The 19,944-nt window shown below is 34.7% G+C and overlaps 1 protein-coding gene across 1 annotated transcript in view; it reads right to left on the bottom strand.

The window, feature by feature from the left end:
* LOC306886314 (ryanodine receptor 3-like) overlaps positions 1-19,944 on the bottom strand; it is a gene marked incomplete at its 5' end in the record, with an annotated part of 172,700 nt that overhangs the window by 127,059 nt on the left and 25,697 nt on the right. Inside the window, 11 exons of the mRNA XM_079443321.1 lie at positions 1,194-1,315; positions 3,021-3,185; positions 5,211-5,367; positions 5,498-5,572; positions 8,566-8,659; positions 8,781-8,880; positions 10,012-10,124; positions 10,201-10,279; positions 10,883-10,957; positions 11,034-11,048; positions 16,952-17,053. Of these exons, the coding sequence (XP_079299447.1) occupies positions 1,194-1,315; positions 3,021-3,185; positions 5,211-5,367; positions 5,498-5,572; positions 8,566-8,659; positions 8,781-8,880; positions 10,012-10,124; positions 10,201-10,279; positions 10,883-10,957; positions 11,034-11,048; positions 16,952-17,053 (1,097 nt within the window). The remainder of the gene's footprint in view (positions 1-1,193; positions 1,316-3,020; positions 3,186-5,210; positions 5,368-5,497; positions 5,573-8,565; positions 8,660-8,780; positions 8,881-10,011; positions 10,125-10,200; positions 10,280-10,882; positions 10,958-11,033; positions 11,049-16,951; positions 17,054-19,944) is intronic.

Below are 19,944 nucleotides of genomic sequence, written 5' to 3'. Positions count from 1 at the left end.
GCGCGCATTCAAAATCTGTATTTGATCTGAACCCGTTTCCTGGGAATCAAACCCACAACCTTCCTGTTGCCAGCGCCATGCTTCAGCGATTGAGAACTTTTAGAAAGATTTAAAACTAGCAATGGACTGATACCTTGGCCAGGTGATACAATTAACATAAAACGTTACAGAAGAAACTTGTGGGAAAAAACCCCACAAGATCTCCGACCATTTAAAACACATGGAAGCTTGATTCCAGACAAAAATAAATAAGGTAATTGCTACTTTTTATCTCACAATTCTGATGTCTTCTGCGAGAAAAATGTCAAAAAGTGTGAGACGTAAACTCAGAATTCTGAGAATAAACATCAAAATCATGAGATAGAATTACGAGGGAATCCTCAGATTTAAACTCAGAATTCCAAGAAACACATCTAAAACATGAAAAAAGTTAAAATCATTAGATCTAAACTCAGAATATAAAAAAAAAACCTAATCTAAAAAAGTGTACGAGATGTAAACTCAGAAATCCTAGAAAAACAAATCAGAATTGTGAGATGTAAACAGAAATCAGAGAAAAAAACATCAATAATCGTGAGAGAAACATCAAAATTGCAGGATGCAAATGTAGAATTCTGAGGGGAAAACAAATGTCAGAATTGTGATCTATATAAACTCAGAATTGGCAATTAGCTTTTTATTTTTTTATTCCATGGCAGGAGCAAGCTTCCACTCAAACCCACCAGAGCCTCAGCAAACAGGAGCCATCTCAGAACGCATGAAGCTGAAGAGGCCTGAAACGTGTCAAGAGTGCTTGTGTGACAGTAATGAGCTTCCCAGAATAACATGCAGCTTCCCGCTGATTGGATTCTGAGCCAAAACAGCATCACTTATGTAAGATTATGAAACATATTTCCTGAAAGCGGCCCGGGTGAAGGACGGCACACGGTGCATCAGGAGCACGACTCGGTTCACTCACGCAGAACACTCAAGATGCATGTGAGAGCTAAATATAACCTGATAAACGCGTGTTTGTGTGCACCGATGCACCATCTGGCAGTGAAACTAATTCAACTTATCATCACTGTGACACGGCTGTGGAATAAACTTAGAATTCTGAGAATACACCTCAAAATCATGAGACGTAACCTTAGAATTCTGAGAAAATCATGAGTGTTGGATGTGTTGTAAACTCGTTCTAGCTCGTCTGATACCTGATGAAGCAGCTGAAGAGTCGCGTGGTGTTGCGGATGATTCGAGCGGCTCTCGATTCCTCGTGTTGACAGCGCTGTAATGTCAAACCATCATCCATGTGTCCTTCTGAATGAAGACACACCTGAACAACAGAGAAGCACAGAGAACGAGCTGAAACAAACAAGCTCTGTGTATCAGACAGTAATACCCTGATATTTACTAGTCAAAGTGCATGAAAAAAATATTCCGTCTATCTCTAAATTAATGAGCTTACAAAGTGCATGCACATAATTACACAAAAAGTAGATAATGTTTTTAAATTTTACTTAACTAGTTAGATTAGTACAACATGACACACCAGAGGACACCGATGACACTGTTTGAGTAAAGTCAACTACCCATCATACTTTAGTATAGCTTGCTTTGGTAAGAAAACCTCTACTCATCAGGGTTATTATAGGTAACTACAATTAAAAACATTTTCATTATTTGAAATTAATTAAACATTAACTGAAGCAAAATTAAATAAACTAAAACTAACTAAAAATTAATGAAGAAGACTATAGACATTTTGATATAAATACATAAATCTAAAACTAAAACCACACAAAAAAAATAAAAAATCAGCAACTGAAATAATATAAACATTACCTGAAATATAAAACATAAAAATAAAAAATAAAAATAATTAAAAAATAAAACAAATAAATAAATAAACCTAAAACTAAAACATACACACACACACACACACACACACACACACACACACACACACACAAACATCTTCAGCAACTGAAATAAAATAAAAAACTTCAACTTATTTTAGTTCAGGCAACATTTTTCATTAACATAACTTGAAATACTAAAATAACTCAAACTAATAATCAAATAAATAAAAACTAAAACCACACACACACAAAAAAACATTTTCACCAACTGAAATAAAATAAACATTAACTGAAATAAAATATTAAAAGACAATGTATTTTATATTGATTTATTTTACCTTTAAGTACTAAAATAATGTAAAACTAAAAAATTCAGAAAAAATAAATTAACTAAATTTAAAACAAAAACAAAAAATAAAATCTACTTCAAAATATTTTTAAAAAATCTGTTTTAGTACCTGAATGATACAAAAATAACATCGCTACTGTCATGAAACCGGTCCATGGACTTTCATTCGCTCGCCACCAGAGGTCACTCTTCCATCAAATCGACTCTCACACCACACAGACTGTCATATATCACCCTGGACTGCATTTCCCATCATTCATTGCACTAAGTACACACAGCTGTCTCAATCACACGCTCACACCTGAGAATCACACAATCGCACACCCTACTTAAACCATGGACTTCCTTTCACAGATCGCCGAGTATTGTTCTGCGTGTAGCACTCTCCTAGTGTCAGCTGCCTTACCGAGCCATTCTGTTTAGTTCCAGTATTGTTATGCATTTATAACTCTCCTAGTTTTAGCTGCGATACGGAACCTGTTTCTTGTTTTCTAGTCTGTGTTTCCTGGATTTACTCTTATCTCGCCATTCTGAATCTTTGTACCTTATCTGGACTATCGCTCATATTTCTGGAGTAATCCTGTTGTCAAGCCCTCTGGATATTGTTCACCGATCCTTGCCGTTTGGATTATTCTTGTATCTTGTCTGTGCCATACCTGTGTGCTGAGGTCTTGACTCTGCTTGTGTTTTTTGACCACGTCTTTGTTTAATAAAGTTTGCAAATGGATCCTCACGTCTCGTCCGCCCCGTTACAGCTACTCAATACATCTGTGCTAGCATTTCAAAGATATATACGATCAAAACTACACAACAGAAGGTGTGAATCTCACCCGGCGTTTGAGCGGCCCGAGTCGAACGGATTTGACGTCTGGCGCCTGATAGGACAGCCAGAGACCCGTCGCCACGTGCATCAAGAAACACTGAGAATCTCCGTATTTGATCTCCGCCACTCCCATCCCCTCGATGTCCCGCTTCAGACTGCACTCCAGCTTCTCCTGGACGAACACAAACCAGGCATTCAGTGCCTACATTACAGACTGGACATCTGGAGAACTGACTTTGTCTGGAATATCAACATTATTTAACATGAAATCAGCTCCATCATGTGTGAAAACAATCAGTACAATAATCACCTCTACAAACAGCTCTTGGGTTCCACATTGACTTTGTATTAAAATGAACAACTGCGACAGGAGTAATGATGCTAAAAATTCAGCTTTGAAATCACAGGAATAAATGTCATTTTAAAATATATTCAAATAGAAAAGAGTCATTTTAAATAGTAAAAATATTTAAGATTTTTACTGTTTTTACTGTACTGTGGATCGAATAAATGCAGCTTCGTGACTTCTTCAAAAAAACATTAAAAATCGTACTGTTTAAAAACTTCTGAACAGTTTATGGTCGTGTATTTGAAAATTAGCACAAACTCAATTGAAAGCATGAATTGTTTACAGCTGATCTGATTCTGATCAATCATGTGATTCTGTGGCGTCCTGCTGCTGAGTGAGTTTGACCTGAAAACACGATGATGATCAATCTATTCAAGATGAAAATGACTCAATGACAGCACAACAAACGAACATTACATTACAGCACATCCAGAGGCAAAACTGATGAGTCCTAATTAAGACGCTGGATTTGTTTTCCCTGCTGGATCGTCAAGAGCAGAATCAAAGCAGAGGAGGAAGAATAACTGGATGACAAATGGACTCATGATAATATTTAATCGAGCTCTGGAGGAAGTTCCTCTTCACTGAATATTGACCCCTGGAGAGCTGGAATAACTGTCTGCATTAAACATCATACAGTCTCACTTACAGCATCTGTCCTTTACAGACAGAACACTAATAAATCAATAAACCTCAGTGATTTAGACTAATATTACCGGTTTCTGTGAGAGCTGACTGATTAATAATGTGATACTCGGGGTCAAAAAGAAGTCTCTTCTGTTCTCCAAGGCTGCGTTTATTTGATCAAAAATGGTAAAAAAAATTATTATAATTTAAAACAGCTGTTTTCTGTGTGAATATGTGTTAAACTGTAATGTATTTCTGTGATCTGCAGCTGTATTTTCAGCATCATTACTGCAGTCTTCAGTGTCACATGATCTTCAGAAATCATTATAATATACTGATTTACTGATCAACAAACATTTCTGATTATTATCAATGTTGAACACAGTTGTGCTGCTCAACATTTTTGCGGAAACTGTGATACATTTTATTTTTCAAAACAACAGCATTTATTTGAAATAGAAATCTTTTGTCACATTATAAATGTCTTTACTGTAACTTTTAAAAGTTATTACATCCTTGCTGAGAAAAAAGCATTAATTTGTTTAAATAAAAATTAAATCTTACTGACTCCGTTTTACAGCACATTACTTCAGTGTGGTATATGGTACTCTTAAAGGAATAGTTCACAAAAAAAAAAAAAACTAAATTTTGCTTAAAAAAGGAACTGGAAATGTAAAATACAATACACCTCAGGCCATCCAAAATGTATATGAGTTTGTTTCTTCATCAGATTTGTAGAAATGTGTCACTGCATCAGTCACATCACAATAATCCACACCACTCCAGTCCATCAGTTAACATCGTGTGAATCCAAAAGAATTCAAGTTTAGAGCTGTTTTGTCTTGTAAACGCTGCTTAATCTGTGCAGATTTCTCTCCTGATTCAGACCAGAACACTTTTTCACTGGAGGAAGAGTTATTATGGATTATAGACTTGTATTTGAGTTAAAAACGTCTTAATGCTGGATTAGTTTCAGCTTTAGTCTTCTCCAGATGTTAACTGATGGACTGGAGTGGTGTGGATTATTGTGATGTTTTTATCAGCTGTTTGGACTCTCATTCTGACGGCACCCATTCACTGCAGATCATCCATTGCTGAGACACTGATGCAGAGACACATTTATACAAACCTGTTTTGATTTTGAGCACATATTTTTAGTTTCAGGTGAACTATTCCTTTAACCCTTTGTAGTGAATGTTGTGTTTGGTGAATGTGTGAGACCTTGGAGGCTCTGAAGCAGAAGGCTGTGGACGTGGTGTCTGATCTCTCTCTGTCCTGCAGTACGACGCCTCGATCCTCCGTCAGCGCCAGATAATGACCGGTGGTCAGGTGACGCAGACGAAACGGCTGACCCCAGCGGATGTGACTGCCACACCAGCTGAACACACACACACACACACAGGAATTATGTTTAGGTATGGTCACAGGATTACTAGTGAACATCCTGAAGGGCTTTTGAATGAAATGATCTCACATTGGATGGAAACCTGAGCGCTAGATCTTCTCACCTGATGCGTAACGGCTCCAGCCGCCAGAGAGATCGGGCTTTTGCTCCGGCTTTACCCGTCTCATAGTTCACCAATCTGAAAAACACCAATGAAAACAGGTTTACATACTGAATTTGATGTCTAAACAGGCTGTGGATTTGATTTAGAAAGTCAAACGACTCTAAAATGTCATGTCAAATACAAATAAAATAGTTGTAGACAATATGGTCTGTTTAGACAAAAATAGTTTCAAACCATTATGCGACAACAGACCTGAATGTTTTGCTACTGAATTAATCAGCATCTTTGAAAAGGATCAATGATTTGTTTGTGAAAGAATCAGCGATATAAACAAATCAGTTACCCTACTGGGGTGCTTATATTCCCATTTAAAGGTTTTTTTTGTTTTTGTTTTTTTAAATCATTTCATATTTGAAGTATTATCTTTTTTTAAAACAATCTCAAAGCATTATTTATGCAAACTTAATTGAAATGCTGCTTCTGTGCCACTTCTGCGGTGCAAAAATACATTTTGTTGATACTGATTCTGTTTGATTGGTAACAGCCTACAGTGTCTTAATGAATTAAATGTATTGATTTAATATATGCATCATCTAATATGTCAAATTCATACTTAAAAATGTGTGTGTTCACTGCTGTGTGTGTGTGTGTTCACTGCTGTGTGTGTGTGTGCACGTTGGATGGGTTAAATGCAGAGCACGAATTCCGAGTATGGGTCACCATACTTGGCAGAATGTCACTTCACTTCACTAGATGAGCCCCAGAGACTGATCCCCAGTGAAGACCCTGTCTCCAAGACGGCCATCGGGACAAGACCACAGGAACCAGATGAGTTCTTTGCACAATCTGATTCTGCTTTAGTCTAGATTTAAACTGCTGATTTTGTCTGGCCAGAGGAGAATGACACTATTTCAACAAATTATTTCCCCGTCTAAATACTGTAAAGCTGATATAAAGCCACCCAGCTTTATATCAAGCCGATGTAAAGCTGCTTTGACACAATTTGCACTGTTAAAAGCTCTATACAAATAATATTGACTTGAACACCACACCGAAAATGAGGTATGGAAAAGGTTTTGGGAGTCATCTGTCCATGACAGGCATAAACCAGCACAAAAACACACTTAGCAAAATATTTTCTAAATATTATATGGCGACCAATTGATCAATTTTACAGATTAATCTGCAACCAATTGCTGGAATAGCGTAACCGATAATCGGTAAGCAATAAATCCATATGCTGCGTTATGTTTCTTATCATTTAGTATCCATTTAAAAACGTATTAATTAATTAAAAAAAATTAATCAATTAACGGCCAGTGCAGTCCAAACTAGTTATTGTTATCGGTAAAACCAAATATCGGTCGACCTCAACTAATTATCACTGTCAACAAAATCGAAGTCAATACGGAGATATAATCTTTCATCATTATTGCACACCCATAATACATACATATGAGGTTAAATCATAAAGCTGACTAAACTAACCTGACCTAAACTAATGTGTTTTCGATAAGGTTTTCTGTTAACGGTGACCTTAAAGATGAACGTCACATGATTGCTGATGGCTTTATTGATCTAATAGAGGCATTTACCTATTTTATAAAACAAACACTCCCTCAATCACTTAACAAAATAATGTCTAAATAGAGGTCAACCAATTGATCAGATTAATCGGCACCGATAATCGCTTGCTAAAGGAGAATAACCGATAATCGGTTATTGACAAAAACCCATACTGATAGTTTTTCTGGGTTGCTATGTTATGTCTCTTATCATTTAGAATCGATTTTTAAAAACTTTAGTTTGATTAATAGGTTATCAGCCAGTGCGGTCCAACCTAGTTATCAGTAAAACCCACTATCGGTCAACTTCAACTAATTATCACTGACACCAAAATCGAAGTCAGTATTAAGATATAAACTTTCATCAATATTGCACACCCGTAATACACACATATAATGTAGTTAAATCATAAAACTGACTAAACTAACCTGAGCTACAACTAACATGCTTTAGAAGAAGTTTTCTGTTAACGATGACTCTAAAGTTGAACGTCACATGATCGCTGACGGCTTTATTGATCAGTTCAGAAGCGCTGCACATCTCAGAGGACGTTCTCCTATATTTTAATGAACAAACACTCTCTCCATCACTTATACAATAACAGAAATCCTTCATTCCTGCCCTCCACGGTGACAGATCTGCGATATATCTGAAGGAGGTCCTGCAGAAAACCCTTTAGAGGAAGAGGTTTCTCTGATTAGATTTCAAGGACAGGACGCAGTGCCACGGGTCAGAGCTGATGACCGATATCTAATCCTGTAGACGACGAGCTAAACACCAGTGCTAAAAATAGGCAGCATGCCTACGATCACATCTTCAGCATCCTCAAACAGCCCTGGGTTACTTCAGCTCGACCCACTTCAGTCTGAAACACACTCGCTATGCATAGACAAACAGCCATTACGCCGATCCTACGAGACGCTGCGTCACAGACCCACATCACAGATAAATGACATATCATTCTGACACCATTTTCTTAAACTTGCTAACTGATGTAAAGAACATCATGTACGGTAGCTCATCATGTGCTTCTCAACCGTTTAGAGTCCATAGATCAAAATAATTACAATTAATATAAAAAAGAAATAAACTTGGATTTCAGAAGCTTTAAAAGCTGAATGCTCTTAAGGGTTCTTCTCTTGTCAACCTTTTCCAGTTATTACATTTTTGTAATGGGAAAAATCCCAGTTATTGTTGACACGCTGTGTGTTTAATGTTTGACCAATAAAATATTCCTACAAAGAAAAAAGAAAAGAAAATGCATATTCATTACAAAAATAAACATAAAATGTATTTACTTGTTTATTTGTGTTGCTGTAATGGGAAAAATGCGTGCGTGCGTGCATATGTATATACATATATATATAGACACATACTAAAACAAACTAATAATAAGGAAAAACACAACAAAATTACTAAAATGAAAATAAAATATTTTTAAAAAATAACTTAAAAAATTAATATACATATTAAAATAACAGTGACAAGATGAAGGCTTCTACCTCTGCTCTTCTTCACTCTGATCAGATCCCGGGATCGTCAGAACCTCATCGTGCCCGTGAAAGAGACGCATCACATGACCGCCAAGGAGGTATCCTATAGGACGACAGAAATAAAAACATCAGGAGCCTGGGAAATCAAATGATGTCTGGAGCACAACACACACACACACAGAACTTTGTTATGAGTGACATAATCAGCACTGATAACCTCTGACCTTCCTCCACGTTGCTCCCGGAGCAGGTGGGATGGACGTTCCACAACGTCTGCATGAAAGACGCATCCACGTGGATGCTGCCATTGGATATGGACAGATGCTGCGGAGAACAGGTGCACAGCGTTACCATGGCAACACCTCATGTCTGTTTCATGATGCGTTTGCACCGAGGAGCTTGGTGTCATGGGATATGCTTGAATAAACTGGAGAATTAACCGTCCACTAATAATTACACTGATGTTTGGACGTGTATCAGACAGCAGCTGCTGATCATGAGCCACACTGAGCCTGTGGATGAATGACTAACACTGGACACGTCTGAGCCCATCCGGACCGGATCATCTCACAGGAGATCACACACACACACACACGCACTGCAGACACGGCCATGAGTCACTGTGTTTTTACACTGGTAGTGTCAATCATTGATTTGCTGTATGAAGCCTCTGAAGCTCAGACACACTCAGAGTGAAAAAAAAGCTATATATAAAAGCTTAAATGAATACATAATTCTGAACTATAAAACAGTAAAATAAATAAATAAATAAATAAATAATAATAATAATAATTTGAACTATAAAACAAAATATGCTTACTGCATTGAAAAGCCTAAAGGAACAAAGAAATATTTTGAATTAAACAATAATAGAAATAAATACATTGAAATAATAATATTTTGAACTATAAAACAAAAATACATTTACAACACTGAAAAACCTAATAGCCATATAAATAAAATATAAATATGTAAATAAAATATTGTGACATAAAAATACTTATCATGAGAAGAAATAAATAAATATAATATTCTGCACTTTTAACTGAAATTTGAATAATAAAAATACATACAAAATTAAATGAAATTAAATAAACAATTAAATAAAACAAAACATGAATGTTTGCAGCCCTGAAAAGCTTAATATTCATGGAAATAAAATAAAAAATACATACATAATTACAATACTATTCTGAACTATAAAAGCAAAAAACACGCTCACAGCACTTAAAATCTTAACAGTCATGGAAATAAATAAAATAAAAATATATACAATTAAACTAAATAAATACATAAAGCTAATTTTATTTAATGATTAAAAATATATTATTAATATTATGTTTTTTATTTTGGTGGTAAATATGGTCTGGATATGTTCAAGCTCATTTCACAGATTCACACACCTGAAGTGTGTCTGCAGGACCTACATATATGTTTAGTGTACTTGATTCTCACCAGATATCGCTCCGATGAGACGCTGACGAGTATGAGATCATCTCCGATACGCACTTTCTCCCCCTCTGATCTCTGTTTGGACGCGGGGTGAATGGTCCACCAGCAGGCCTCACCTGAGAAACACAAACACACAGATCATCAGGTGTGTGTCTGCCATCGTCTCCTTCAGTCTGAACGATCACGCTTCACCTGTCGAGTCTTCCTGAAGCCCCACATCAAACGACAGCTTATCTGTCATCGAGCGCGACGTCTTCAAACACGTCAGAAACTGCAACAGAAAACATGAGACGTTCACACAAGCTGCAGAAAGGCAAACCATGGAAACTATTTCCGCCTCAAGATAAAATAAAAATATATTTAAAAAAAGGTAACAGACTTTATATCTCACAATTCAGATGTCTCTCATAATTCTGAGAAAAAAGCCAGAATTTCGAGATATAAACGCTCTGGATTATAGTTTATTCTGTTGTTTTGTTTCTGGCATGGAATAAAAAAATAAATAAATAAAAAAAAGGTAGTCACAACTTTCTCACAATTCTTTCATTTTTGCAAATGCAACTTTATGTCGCAATTCTGAGTTTATCTTGCAATTCTTTACTTTTATTCTATACCTTAAAAATGTCACAATTCTTGATTTTAAACCTAATCATTCTTAATTTGAAATCTCGCAATTCTTCATTTTAAATCTCTTAATTCTTAAAAATCGTAATTCTTAATTTTATATCTCACAATTGTGACTTCATATCTTACAATGCTGACCTTTCTTCTCAGAATTGTGAGATAAAGTCGCTATTTCTTTCATTTTTTAATTCAATGGCAGAACCAGGCTTCCACATCAAACTGATCTGATGAAGGCTGAAGGCTGACGAACCATCCCGCTGAAGCAGTGTCTGAGGAGAATAGCGTGGCCGTACAGTAAGGTCCGGTGTCCTCCGCTCTGAGCCGTCTGAAAACACAACGATTACTGTCAGTCCATCATCAGACACACAGATAATAACACGAGCTCAGTGAGAGTCACTCACCTTTCTGATGAACTGCTGCGAGAGGCATGAAGAAACAACACAAAACACTCACTTATCTTCAGTTTGCCATCGTTACACAACAAATACACCATAGGCAAATAATATCATACGCATTTCCCACACAGCAAAAAAATATATTTTTAATTAGATTTCAAAATATCCACAAAAAAGCCCAAAAATATATCTGCTAAAATTTCTAAATATATGCATAAAAATACTTTGTACTAATATATTTTTGAAAATATATTAAAAAAATATTAATATATTTTAAAAGCATTTTAAAAATCTATTTTATTATATTATAATATAATAAAATATATTATTAAATACATTCACATGTGTCACATTTGAAGAAAAATGGGTTGTATATGACACGTCTGAACAGTTGCAAATTTGAATAAAAATAAATCATGAATAAAGTCTAAATATAGGCTACTGAAATATTGCAAATGTATTTCCTTGCCTCTGAAATATATTTTGAAATATATTTAAGTATTCTGAAAAAAATGATTCATTAAATTTACAATTTTTTAAGGTAAGTTGTTGCAATCAATTTATTTTAGCTACAATTAAATAAACTAATTTAGTTGACTAACTTTCAACATTTTTATTTTTATGTAGCTAAAATAAATTGTTTGCAACCACAAACACTTTGCAACCACAATACACTTTTCAGTGTATGTGAAGGATAAAACTAAATATGAAGAGTTTATTTGCAAAAACAGATGACTTTTTTTTTTTAAACATTTTTTATTATGTTACCATGATTTTATAGTTGTTGTTTTTTTCAAAATGCAGTTTGATTGGGATTAAGTGGAATGCACAATGAAAAACATGATTTTTGAAAATGGTTAAAAACAGAGTTATCTGTTTTTGCAAATTAACTCTGTTCAATTCAATTTCAAAAACATATTTCATTGACGGTTCACAAGTATTTAGCATATATTTGAAACACACTTTGGCCAGAATGTATTGATTTGCTGTATGGGTTATTGCATCTGTCCAGCGATGGCAAACGCTCCAGGAGACCGAAGCCAAATATCAGAGCTGTCGTGGGTCATCAGACTCCCAGCAGCCAATGAGGAGACCTTTATGATCCACGGGGGGCAAAAGCAGCTTCGCTTGGACCTTAAAGACACCTGACCTTTAAACAAACCCTGCAGCTTCAAACAGATCATGAAGAGACACTAAACCACCCGTAAACCCTCAACACTGAGACCCTGACCCTCAGATTACTCGAGGCGGTCAGTTTAACCATCACCAGTTCAACTGACCAAAGGTTTCTATAGTTAAAACTAAAACCATAAAAATATTCTTCATTCATTATAAATGTTAACTGAAATTATAAAACATATATAAAAAAGGAAATAAATATCTAAAAAAAACATTTTATTTCATTTAGTGTATATTTTAGATGTACTAAAATAACCAAAACAGAAATAAAAACTAGATAAAAAAGTTTGTCAAAACTTTAAGTTGGCTTGAGAAAGCTGGACCAGAAAGTTTGAAAAAGTTTGAAAAGTTTAAAATGTTTTGAGTTTGACGGTTTTCAGTCTGAAATGGTTTGAAGTTTAAAGTTGTTTTTAAAGTTTAAAGTTTGAATGCTTTGAAGGCAATACAGTCTGTCATAGATTACTAGGAGTGGTTGCTATGACAGTTGCTAGGCTAACTGGAGGTGGTTGCTAGGGTGTTGCTATGCAGTTGCTAGGTACTTGGGTTGGTTGCCAAGGCGGTTGCTAGGGTACCCAGGGCATTTGCTAGGGTGTTGCTATGCAGTTGTTAGGGTACTTCAGGCAGTTGCTAGGTTGTTGCTATGCGGTTGCTAAGGTACCAGAGTAGGTTGCTAGGGTGTTGCTATGCGGTTGCTAGGGTACTCTGGGCAGTTGCTAGGGTGTTTCTATGTGGTTGCTAAGGCACCCGGGTAGGTTGCTAGGGTGTTGTTATGTGGTTGCTAGGGTACTCTGGGTGGTTGCTAGGGTGTTTCTATGCAGTTACTAGAGTACTTGGGGTGGTTGCTAAGGTGTTGCTAGATTGGTTGGGCTAGTTGCTAGATTACAGACAGAAAGATAGATAGAAAATATTAGATAGATGGGATTGAATGAGTTTGAATGGGTTATAAATAGTACATAGAACTAAACCCTTTAGAATTGTTAATTTACTAAAACTATATGATATTTAGTCAACTAAAACTAGACAAACTAAAAAATTCAGATGACTAAAATATGACTAGCACTAAATCAATATTTGCTGTCAAAATTAACACTGCGGTGAACGTCTCAATCTCAGTCAATTCACTATGCGCTTTGAGAAGCTGCTTTTAAAGGCGCTATATAAAATAAAGTTTATTATTATTATTATTATTATGCAGAAAGTGAAAGTAAAAACTGAATGACGGAGTAATGACGGATCTCTCAGAGACGACGAGAGACAAATCTTCAACATATGCTGATAACTATAGCTAACTGTTTTAATTTATTCACTTAATTTCTCTCTTGTGGCCCCGTACATAGTGAAAAAAATGAGAAGAAACAAATTTCGTGTTAAACAGGTTGCTTTAGAAAGTCGGTGCTTGAAATAGGCCAAAGCTTTTTATTTCATTGATCTTTATTGATGACTGCAGTGTTAATATGAATTATAGGCCTATAATTGATTGTACAATAGACCTGTATTAAACATTTTAACTGAGGAGTAAATAGCCTAATCTTTTGTAATCCTCACAGCGCATTAGTAATATTGCGGGGCAAATTAATTGTAATTTTAATTTAATGATAAAAGTAACTTCATGATAATATTAATATTATGCCTAATAAAAACAAGAATGTAACAAGCCTACATTAATTGGAAATCCTCTTAATATTGCCAATAATTGATGTTTTTGACAATATCTCTGGCTATACAAGATCATCATCGTTTGGGGTAACTTGTTGAACATTATATTTCACACACTTTAAGCTCTTTATTTATCAAATATAATAGGATTAGTCCAACAAATCGTTCGGTTTGTAATGCGTACCGAACCGAAAGCATTGGAAATGTAACAGGTTACAGATTACAAGCTACCCTATTAAAAATGTAACAAGTCGTGTAACTATTTCAATTACTTTACTAAAGAAATGTAACTGATTACATTTGATAACTTTCTGATTCTGAACTTAACACATTTTTTCAAATGTTAATAATTTTGAAACATTTAAACCTTACAGTAGAACTCTTCACTTGAGTTTAATTTTAAAGCACAGCCACCACAAAATCAGACTTTAGTACCTCTTTTTACTTTGAGATCATTTGAGGTTAAATACATAATTAAAATCATAAGATATAGTTTAATAGTTTTTGAAATCAAATCTTTGCATCTAACAATGCTTTGGAAAAAAATGTTAATCTTAAAAAATAAAGCATTTACACAAATCCAAACAGGAAATGAAACCGTTATCAAATTCTGTCTCCTAAACTCCTGAAACATTGGTGTCTCATATTTTAGAGCATCCGATGCAATTTGGGAAAGAAATCAATTAAATCTGTGTGTGTGTGTGTGTGTGTGTGTGTGTGTGTGAAAATATTCAGATGCAACCCCTTTGTAATGGTTAACATTTTCATAAGTAACTGTAATTTAATTACACATTTTTTCTCAGTAACTGTAACTGATTACAGTTACATTTACTGGTTACACTTTATTTTGAAAGTCCACTTTAGACTTTCTACTAACTATAAGTAACTTTGCAAATACATGTTAACTAATTCTCATTGATTTGCAGCTACATGCCTACACTGTAAAAAAAAAATAAAAGTTGAGCCAATTTAAAATTAAGGCAACCAGCTTCAGCAGATTTTAGAATTTTTATCAACTCGTTTTAAGTTTATACAACAAAAAGTTGAGAATCTCCTACAAAAATAAGTTGAAGCTGAAGCTGGTTGCCTTAAAATTTTAAGTTGGCTCAACTTTTTTTTTTTTATTTACAGTGTACTAACTCTCAGAGTAGACTGTTATGGTGCGTTCACACCGGACGCGACTTGCGCGAATAAATCGCGCTATTCGCGCGTAGTTGGACGCGTGAACATTTTGGGTTTAAAGCACTTCATTCGCGTGTGAAATTCACTGCACAACTGACGCGAATTCGCGTCATGGGCGGGGCTTCTGCCAGGCGCACAGGTATGACTGCCACAGAGAGCATATGTATAGAATTTGGCAAATAAAATCACCTTTATGTGCTATGGAAACACTGGATGCGTGTATTTCAGCCGAGAATGTAGTTGTTTAAAACTCAAATCTGCGGTTTATTTATAAAAACAGCCCCTATTTGAAAATGTGCTTTGCCGATTTCGGAGCCGTGAGCTCCAGGCGATCACCGGGCGCTCGTGCTCATGTATGCCGAAGAGAGGAGCATAACCTCGGCTAGTCCTTCTGACATTTGCTGCTGACTCTGATGTCTCTGTAGTGGATAAACATAAGATGTCCTTTATTGTTGTTTTGATTTCTGCCTCCGCTCTTAATCACGTCACTACTAGAGCAAGCTCCTGATTGGTTGGCGCGGCGCGAAATATCCGCCAAAGTTCTGATTTTTCAACTTGCGTGATTCGCGCGAATCTTGCGTTCCGCGCGTCAAACGCTCGAAACGCTCAATTCGCGCCGCCTCATTCGCGCGAATCGCACCGCAGGATGTCTAATCGCGTCTTTGCATTGACTTAACATGTAAATCACTCGCGCTTAACGCTTCATTCGCGTCTGGTGTGAACGCACCATTAGAGTAGGTTTAGGGCTAGTAGAATACATTTACACATACTTGCAAAGATTCTTATAGTCACACGGGTAAAACTGATGTGTTAGATTTACTTAAAATATATATGCACCACTTTTGCGTCACACGTTTTAAGTTAACCCAACTTGGAACAATTTTACTTAAAATAAACATGATAATCTTTGTTATATGAACTTAAATATTTGAGTTCACTCAACATTCTTTACTTAAAACATGCAACATGATATAATCTATTAAATCATTTCAAGTTGTGTTAACTTAACATTTAAACTCATTTATATTAAAATTATAATTAATTGAGTTGAACCAAAATAACATTTGAACTTATTTTAGATCTTCAACTATTGGTCTGCGTACTGCACTGCTACATTTCACTCAGTCACGGTTTATAAAATGTACTTAATGTAGCACTGGGAAAAACATGCTATTACAAACAAGTAGACAGCTTGTTATCCTTTTAAAATCATATATCCACTCAATATAATTATTACCCAAATGAACACAGAGACCTCAACAGACAACGACGGTAACAATCAGTGGATAGTGTTTGAGAAGTCATTTTTGAGAAGAAAATGAACTCCAGATGTCACAAAACATTAAGTTACTAAACCTAACAACAAAGGCAACCATAAAACAGTGTAAATACAACTCAAAAACAGTGAAAAATGTACCTTTTTAATCATAACTTAAAGAATCCTTGTAAACATAACAAATAATTCTAAGTAAAATATACTTATTTACAAACTTTAATTTCAACAAGCTTAAATTGAGTAATAATATAGAATTTACTTTATTTGTCAAATTATTGCCTGAACTAAATTAATGTAGAAATTAAATTAGTTTTTATGTAGTATTTACTTCACCACAATATCATGTTAATGCTGTGGACTCATCAAAATAAAGTGTTAGCAGATATTAATCAGACAGTCTACTAATACTCTAATGACTGCTAGTTGACATGTAGTTGTAAAGTTACTAACTGTTAGTAGAATGTCTAAAGTGGACTATCAAATTAAAATGTTAATTAAATTACATAATTCCGTAAAAAAAACTCCCCAGCACTGCTCGATACACTCCTAATGTACAGACTGTTTCACATCACAATATTCACGCGTAACACAATAACATTGGTTCTGATTGTTCTGTGTGTTTTGTACGTACGTCGTTGTTTTGTCCGGTATTGGCGAGCATCTCCTGCAGCGCGCGGACAGACAGCGACTGCTCCAGAACAAAACTACAGATGCACAGATCTGGAGGAACATACTGAAACACAGAAAACAAGACAGAAATGACACGCAAACTCTGGTTCAGGCTCACAAACAGCAGATTTTCCTTTAACAGCCACTGAAAACAGAAAAAAACAATCATTTAGACAAAAACACATGACTTTAGTATTACAATGCACCTCGAAACACACACATTACTCTCAAATACACAAAGTGCATGCATCTGACAGATTGCTAGCGCCATGTTTGAGCTACAAGAAAAGCCTGCATTATATCTTTAGAACCTCAAAGAAAGATATTATTACAAAACTTGTGTCTGTGTGCAAGTACTGAGGCACTGAAATAAAAAAAATGGGTCAAATTTATGTTCAGTTTCAATGCAGTTTTTGTGAACATCCATTCTGTTTTCACTTAACCTGTTGCCTTCATTATTTAATGTATTTTTGAATAAATCGGCCATTAAAACAGTTATTACAGTTTATATGTCAACAATAAATTAATATCATTGAAGAGAGTTTTTTTTTTGGTTTGGCAACTAATGTTTTTGCATAAACAGTGTTACTTTAGTGTCATTATATATACATGCATACACACACAATTTTAGTTAGTTATCAAGTTAAACCAAATTAAAATAAGAAATGTTGCCTTGGCAACTAGCTGAAATGAAGTTGTTTATATTTTATTTTTATTTCAGTTTATATTTATTTTATTTCAAATAGTGAAATAGATTTTGTTAGTTTTAATTTTTCGTTTCATTGTTAGTTTTAGTGTACGGTAATAACCCTGTAAAACTTTTTATTTGAGTGTTAATTATCAATACGTTTAATTGTATAGTTTTTTAAAACTTTACTTTGTTTTTTCAGCTGAATAAACTTCAGTAAATGTGACGCGTGTTTGAGCATCAGATCTTTCTCACACCTTAAAGCCTGTATTTTATGTAGAAAATCCAATCAATAACAGCAAGAAATGCCTGTGAAAATGTGTTTTAAAACATGAAATAATTGCAAAACCCTCTGCAGCTCTTGTTGTTTGCTGGAAGTAGTTCTGGACTCACACTGAGAGTAAAAACGGATGAATCCACTAAAGTCAGCTCCGTCTAATAACCAGGCATCCGCAAGCATTCAGATCTTCATTTTCAGGTCAATCCTGGAGTTCATTATGCAGAAGGATCGGTGTGATTTAGTGGCGCTGTGCTCGGAGCAGGTTTGGGATTGAAGCCAAAGAGGTCAGAAGATCCGGCTGACAGTATGAGGTGAGCAACGAGGAGATAAATGCAGCAGAAAACTGCCCTCCTTTACTGAGGAACAGCAAACAAAACTCCTGGAAGTGGATCACAATGTCCAGATAATCCAGGTCTGCTGGAGAAACCTGCTCCGAGCTTCAGCTGTTTGTTATTAGGACGCGACCTGCAGAAGAACATCTACAGAACCAACTTCAAGAGATCCTTACTAGCAATCTGAACTAGTTTCTATGACCCTGCAAACTCACCAGGGTTATTATAAAAACTATGAAAATAAAATATTAATAAAAAAATATTATAAATATTACAAAATATATATATATATATATATTAAATTTTTTATAATTACAATTAAATATTACATAATTAGACATTATTTATTATCATACAAACTAAAACCATTAAAACAATTGTTACATGAAATTAAATACATTTAAATTAAATTAAATAACAAACTTAAACTTTTTTATTTCATTTTCATTAAATTTAACCTTGTGCTAAAATTACTCAAACTAAAACTGAAATAAAAATAATAATAAAATCTTTTTTTATCATATTATTATTATTATTATTATTAATAATGACAAAAACAAAATGATTAAAACTTATACAAATATAAAATAAAAAATAAATATAAAAAATATATATGATCAAAATTGACCTGATTAACTTGAAAAATAACACATTTTCGTGTAATAAATACATTCGTGATGCACCATATGAAAAAATAATAGCGGCGCGGCTCAGACCGATCAGTGTTTGACATCAGAGTACCTCGAGAGCGTTTTAAAGCATAAGGAACCATATGGTACTTTGATGTCTGCACACGCAAACAAAGCCAAAACCTAGATATTTTAGGCAATATAGAAATCCTGGCCAGGACACGTCTGGGAAAAATGGCAGGTATGGTCACCCTAAAGAGGGGCATCGCATCAGCGTATGCTGGCCATATCATACATCTAAGCACATGGCACACATTATTCAGAGGAGAACGCTGGAGAATACGACAGAATCGATGATACTCGTCTGTATTTACAGTACACAAGCCGCAGTTCAGCTGCGTGCGACAACGCTGCCAGTATTAAAGCACAAGAAAAAGGCACCTAAATTAGAAAGACCAAAGAAATCGAGTTTGAGAGGTGACGCCGCCGACAACCATAACCCTGAATCTGAAAAGTGGAGGAAATAAAGAAATTAACGAATAAATAAAAATAAATAAAGAAATTAATTAATTAATTAATTTCTGCATTTATGTATTTAATTATTTCCTTATGTTTTTAACTATTTATTTATTTAATTATTTCTAAATGTATTTAACAATTTATGTATTTATTTCATTATATTTTAACGATTTATTTATATATTTCAACATTTAATTATTTAATTGAGAGTAATTTGGCCCTCCATAGAGTTTTTATTAAAATTTAAAAATTATTATTGTATACATATAATATTTTTTAAAATTTTAATAAAAACTCTGAGATATTATATTATATATAATATTGTATATTAATTATACTAAAATAACACTAAAACACAAACAATGTTTGCATCCTTCAGTAAACATCCGGTGGGGTCTGAAGATGAATTGAAATGATTTTTAACAAGACAAAACATGCATTAAAAGATCAAGATATTACTTGTTTCCCAGATTTTAAAACTGAGTTCTAGACCTGCAAAGGTTATGG

Source organism: Barbus barbus (assembly GCF_936440315.1).
Source record: "Barbus barbus genome assembly, chromosome: 20".
Lineage (NCBI taxonomy): Eukaryota > Metazoa > Chordata > Actinopteri > Cypriniformes > Cyprinidae > Barbus > Barbus barbus.
Note: the sequence above shows the minus strand (reverse complement) of the source record. Positions and strands in the feature narration are given on the sequence as shown.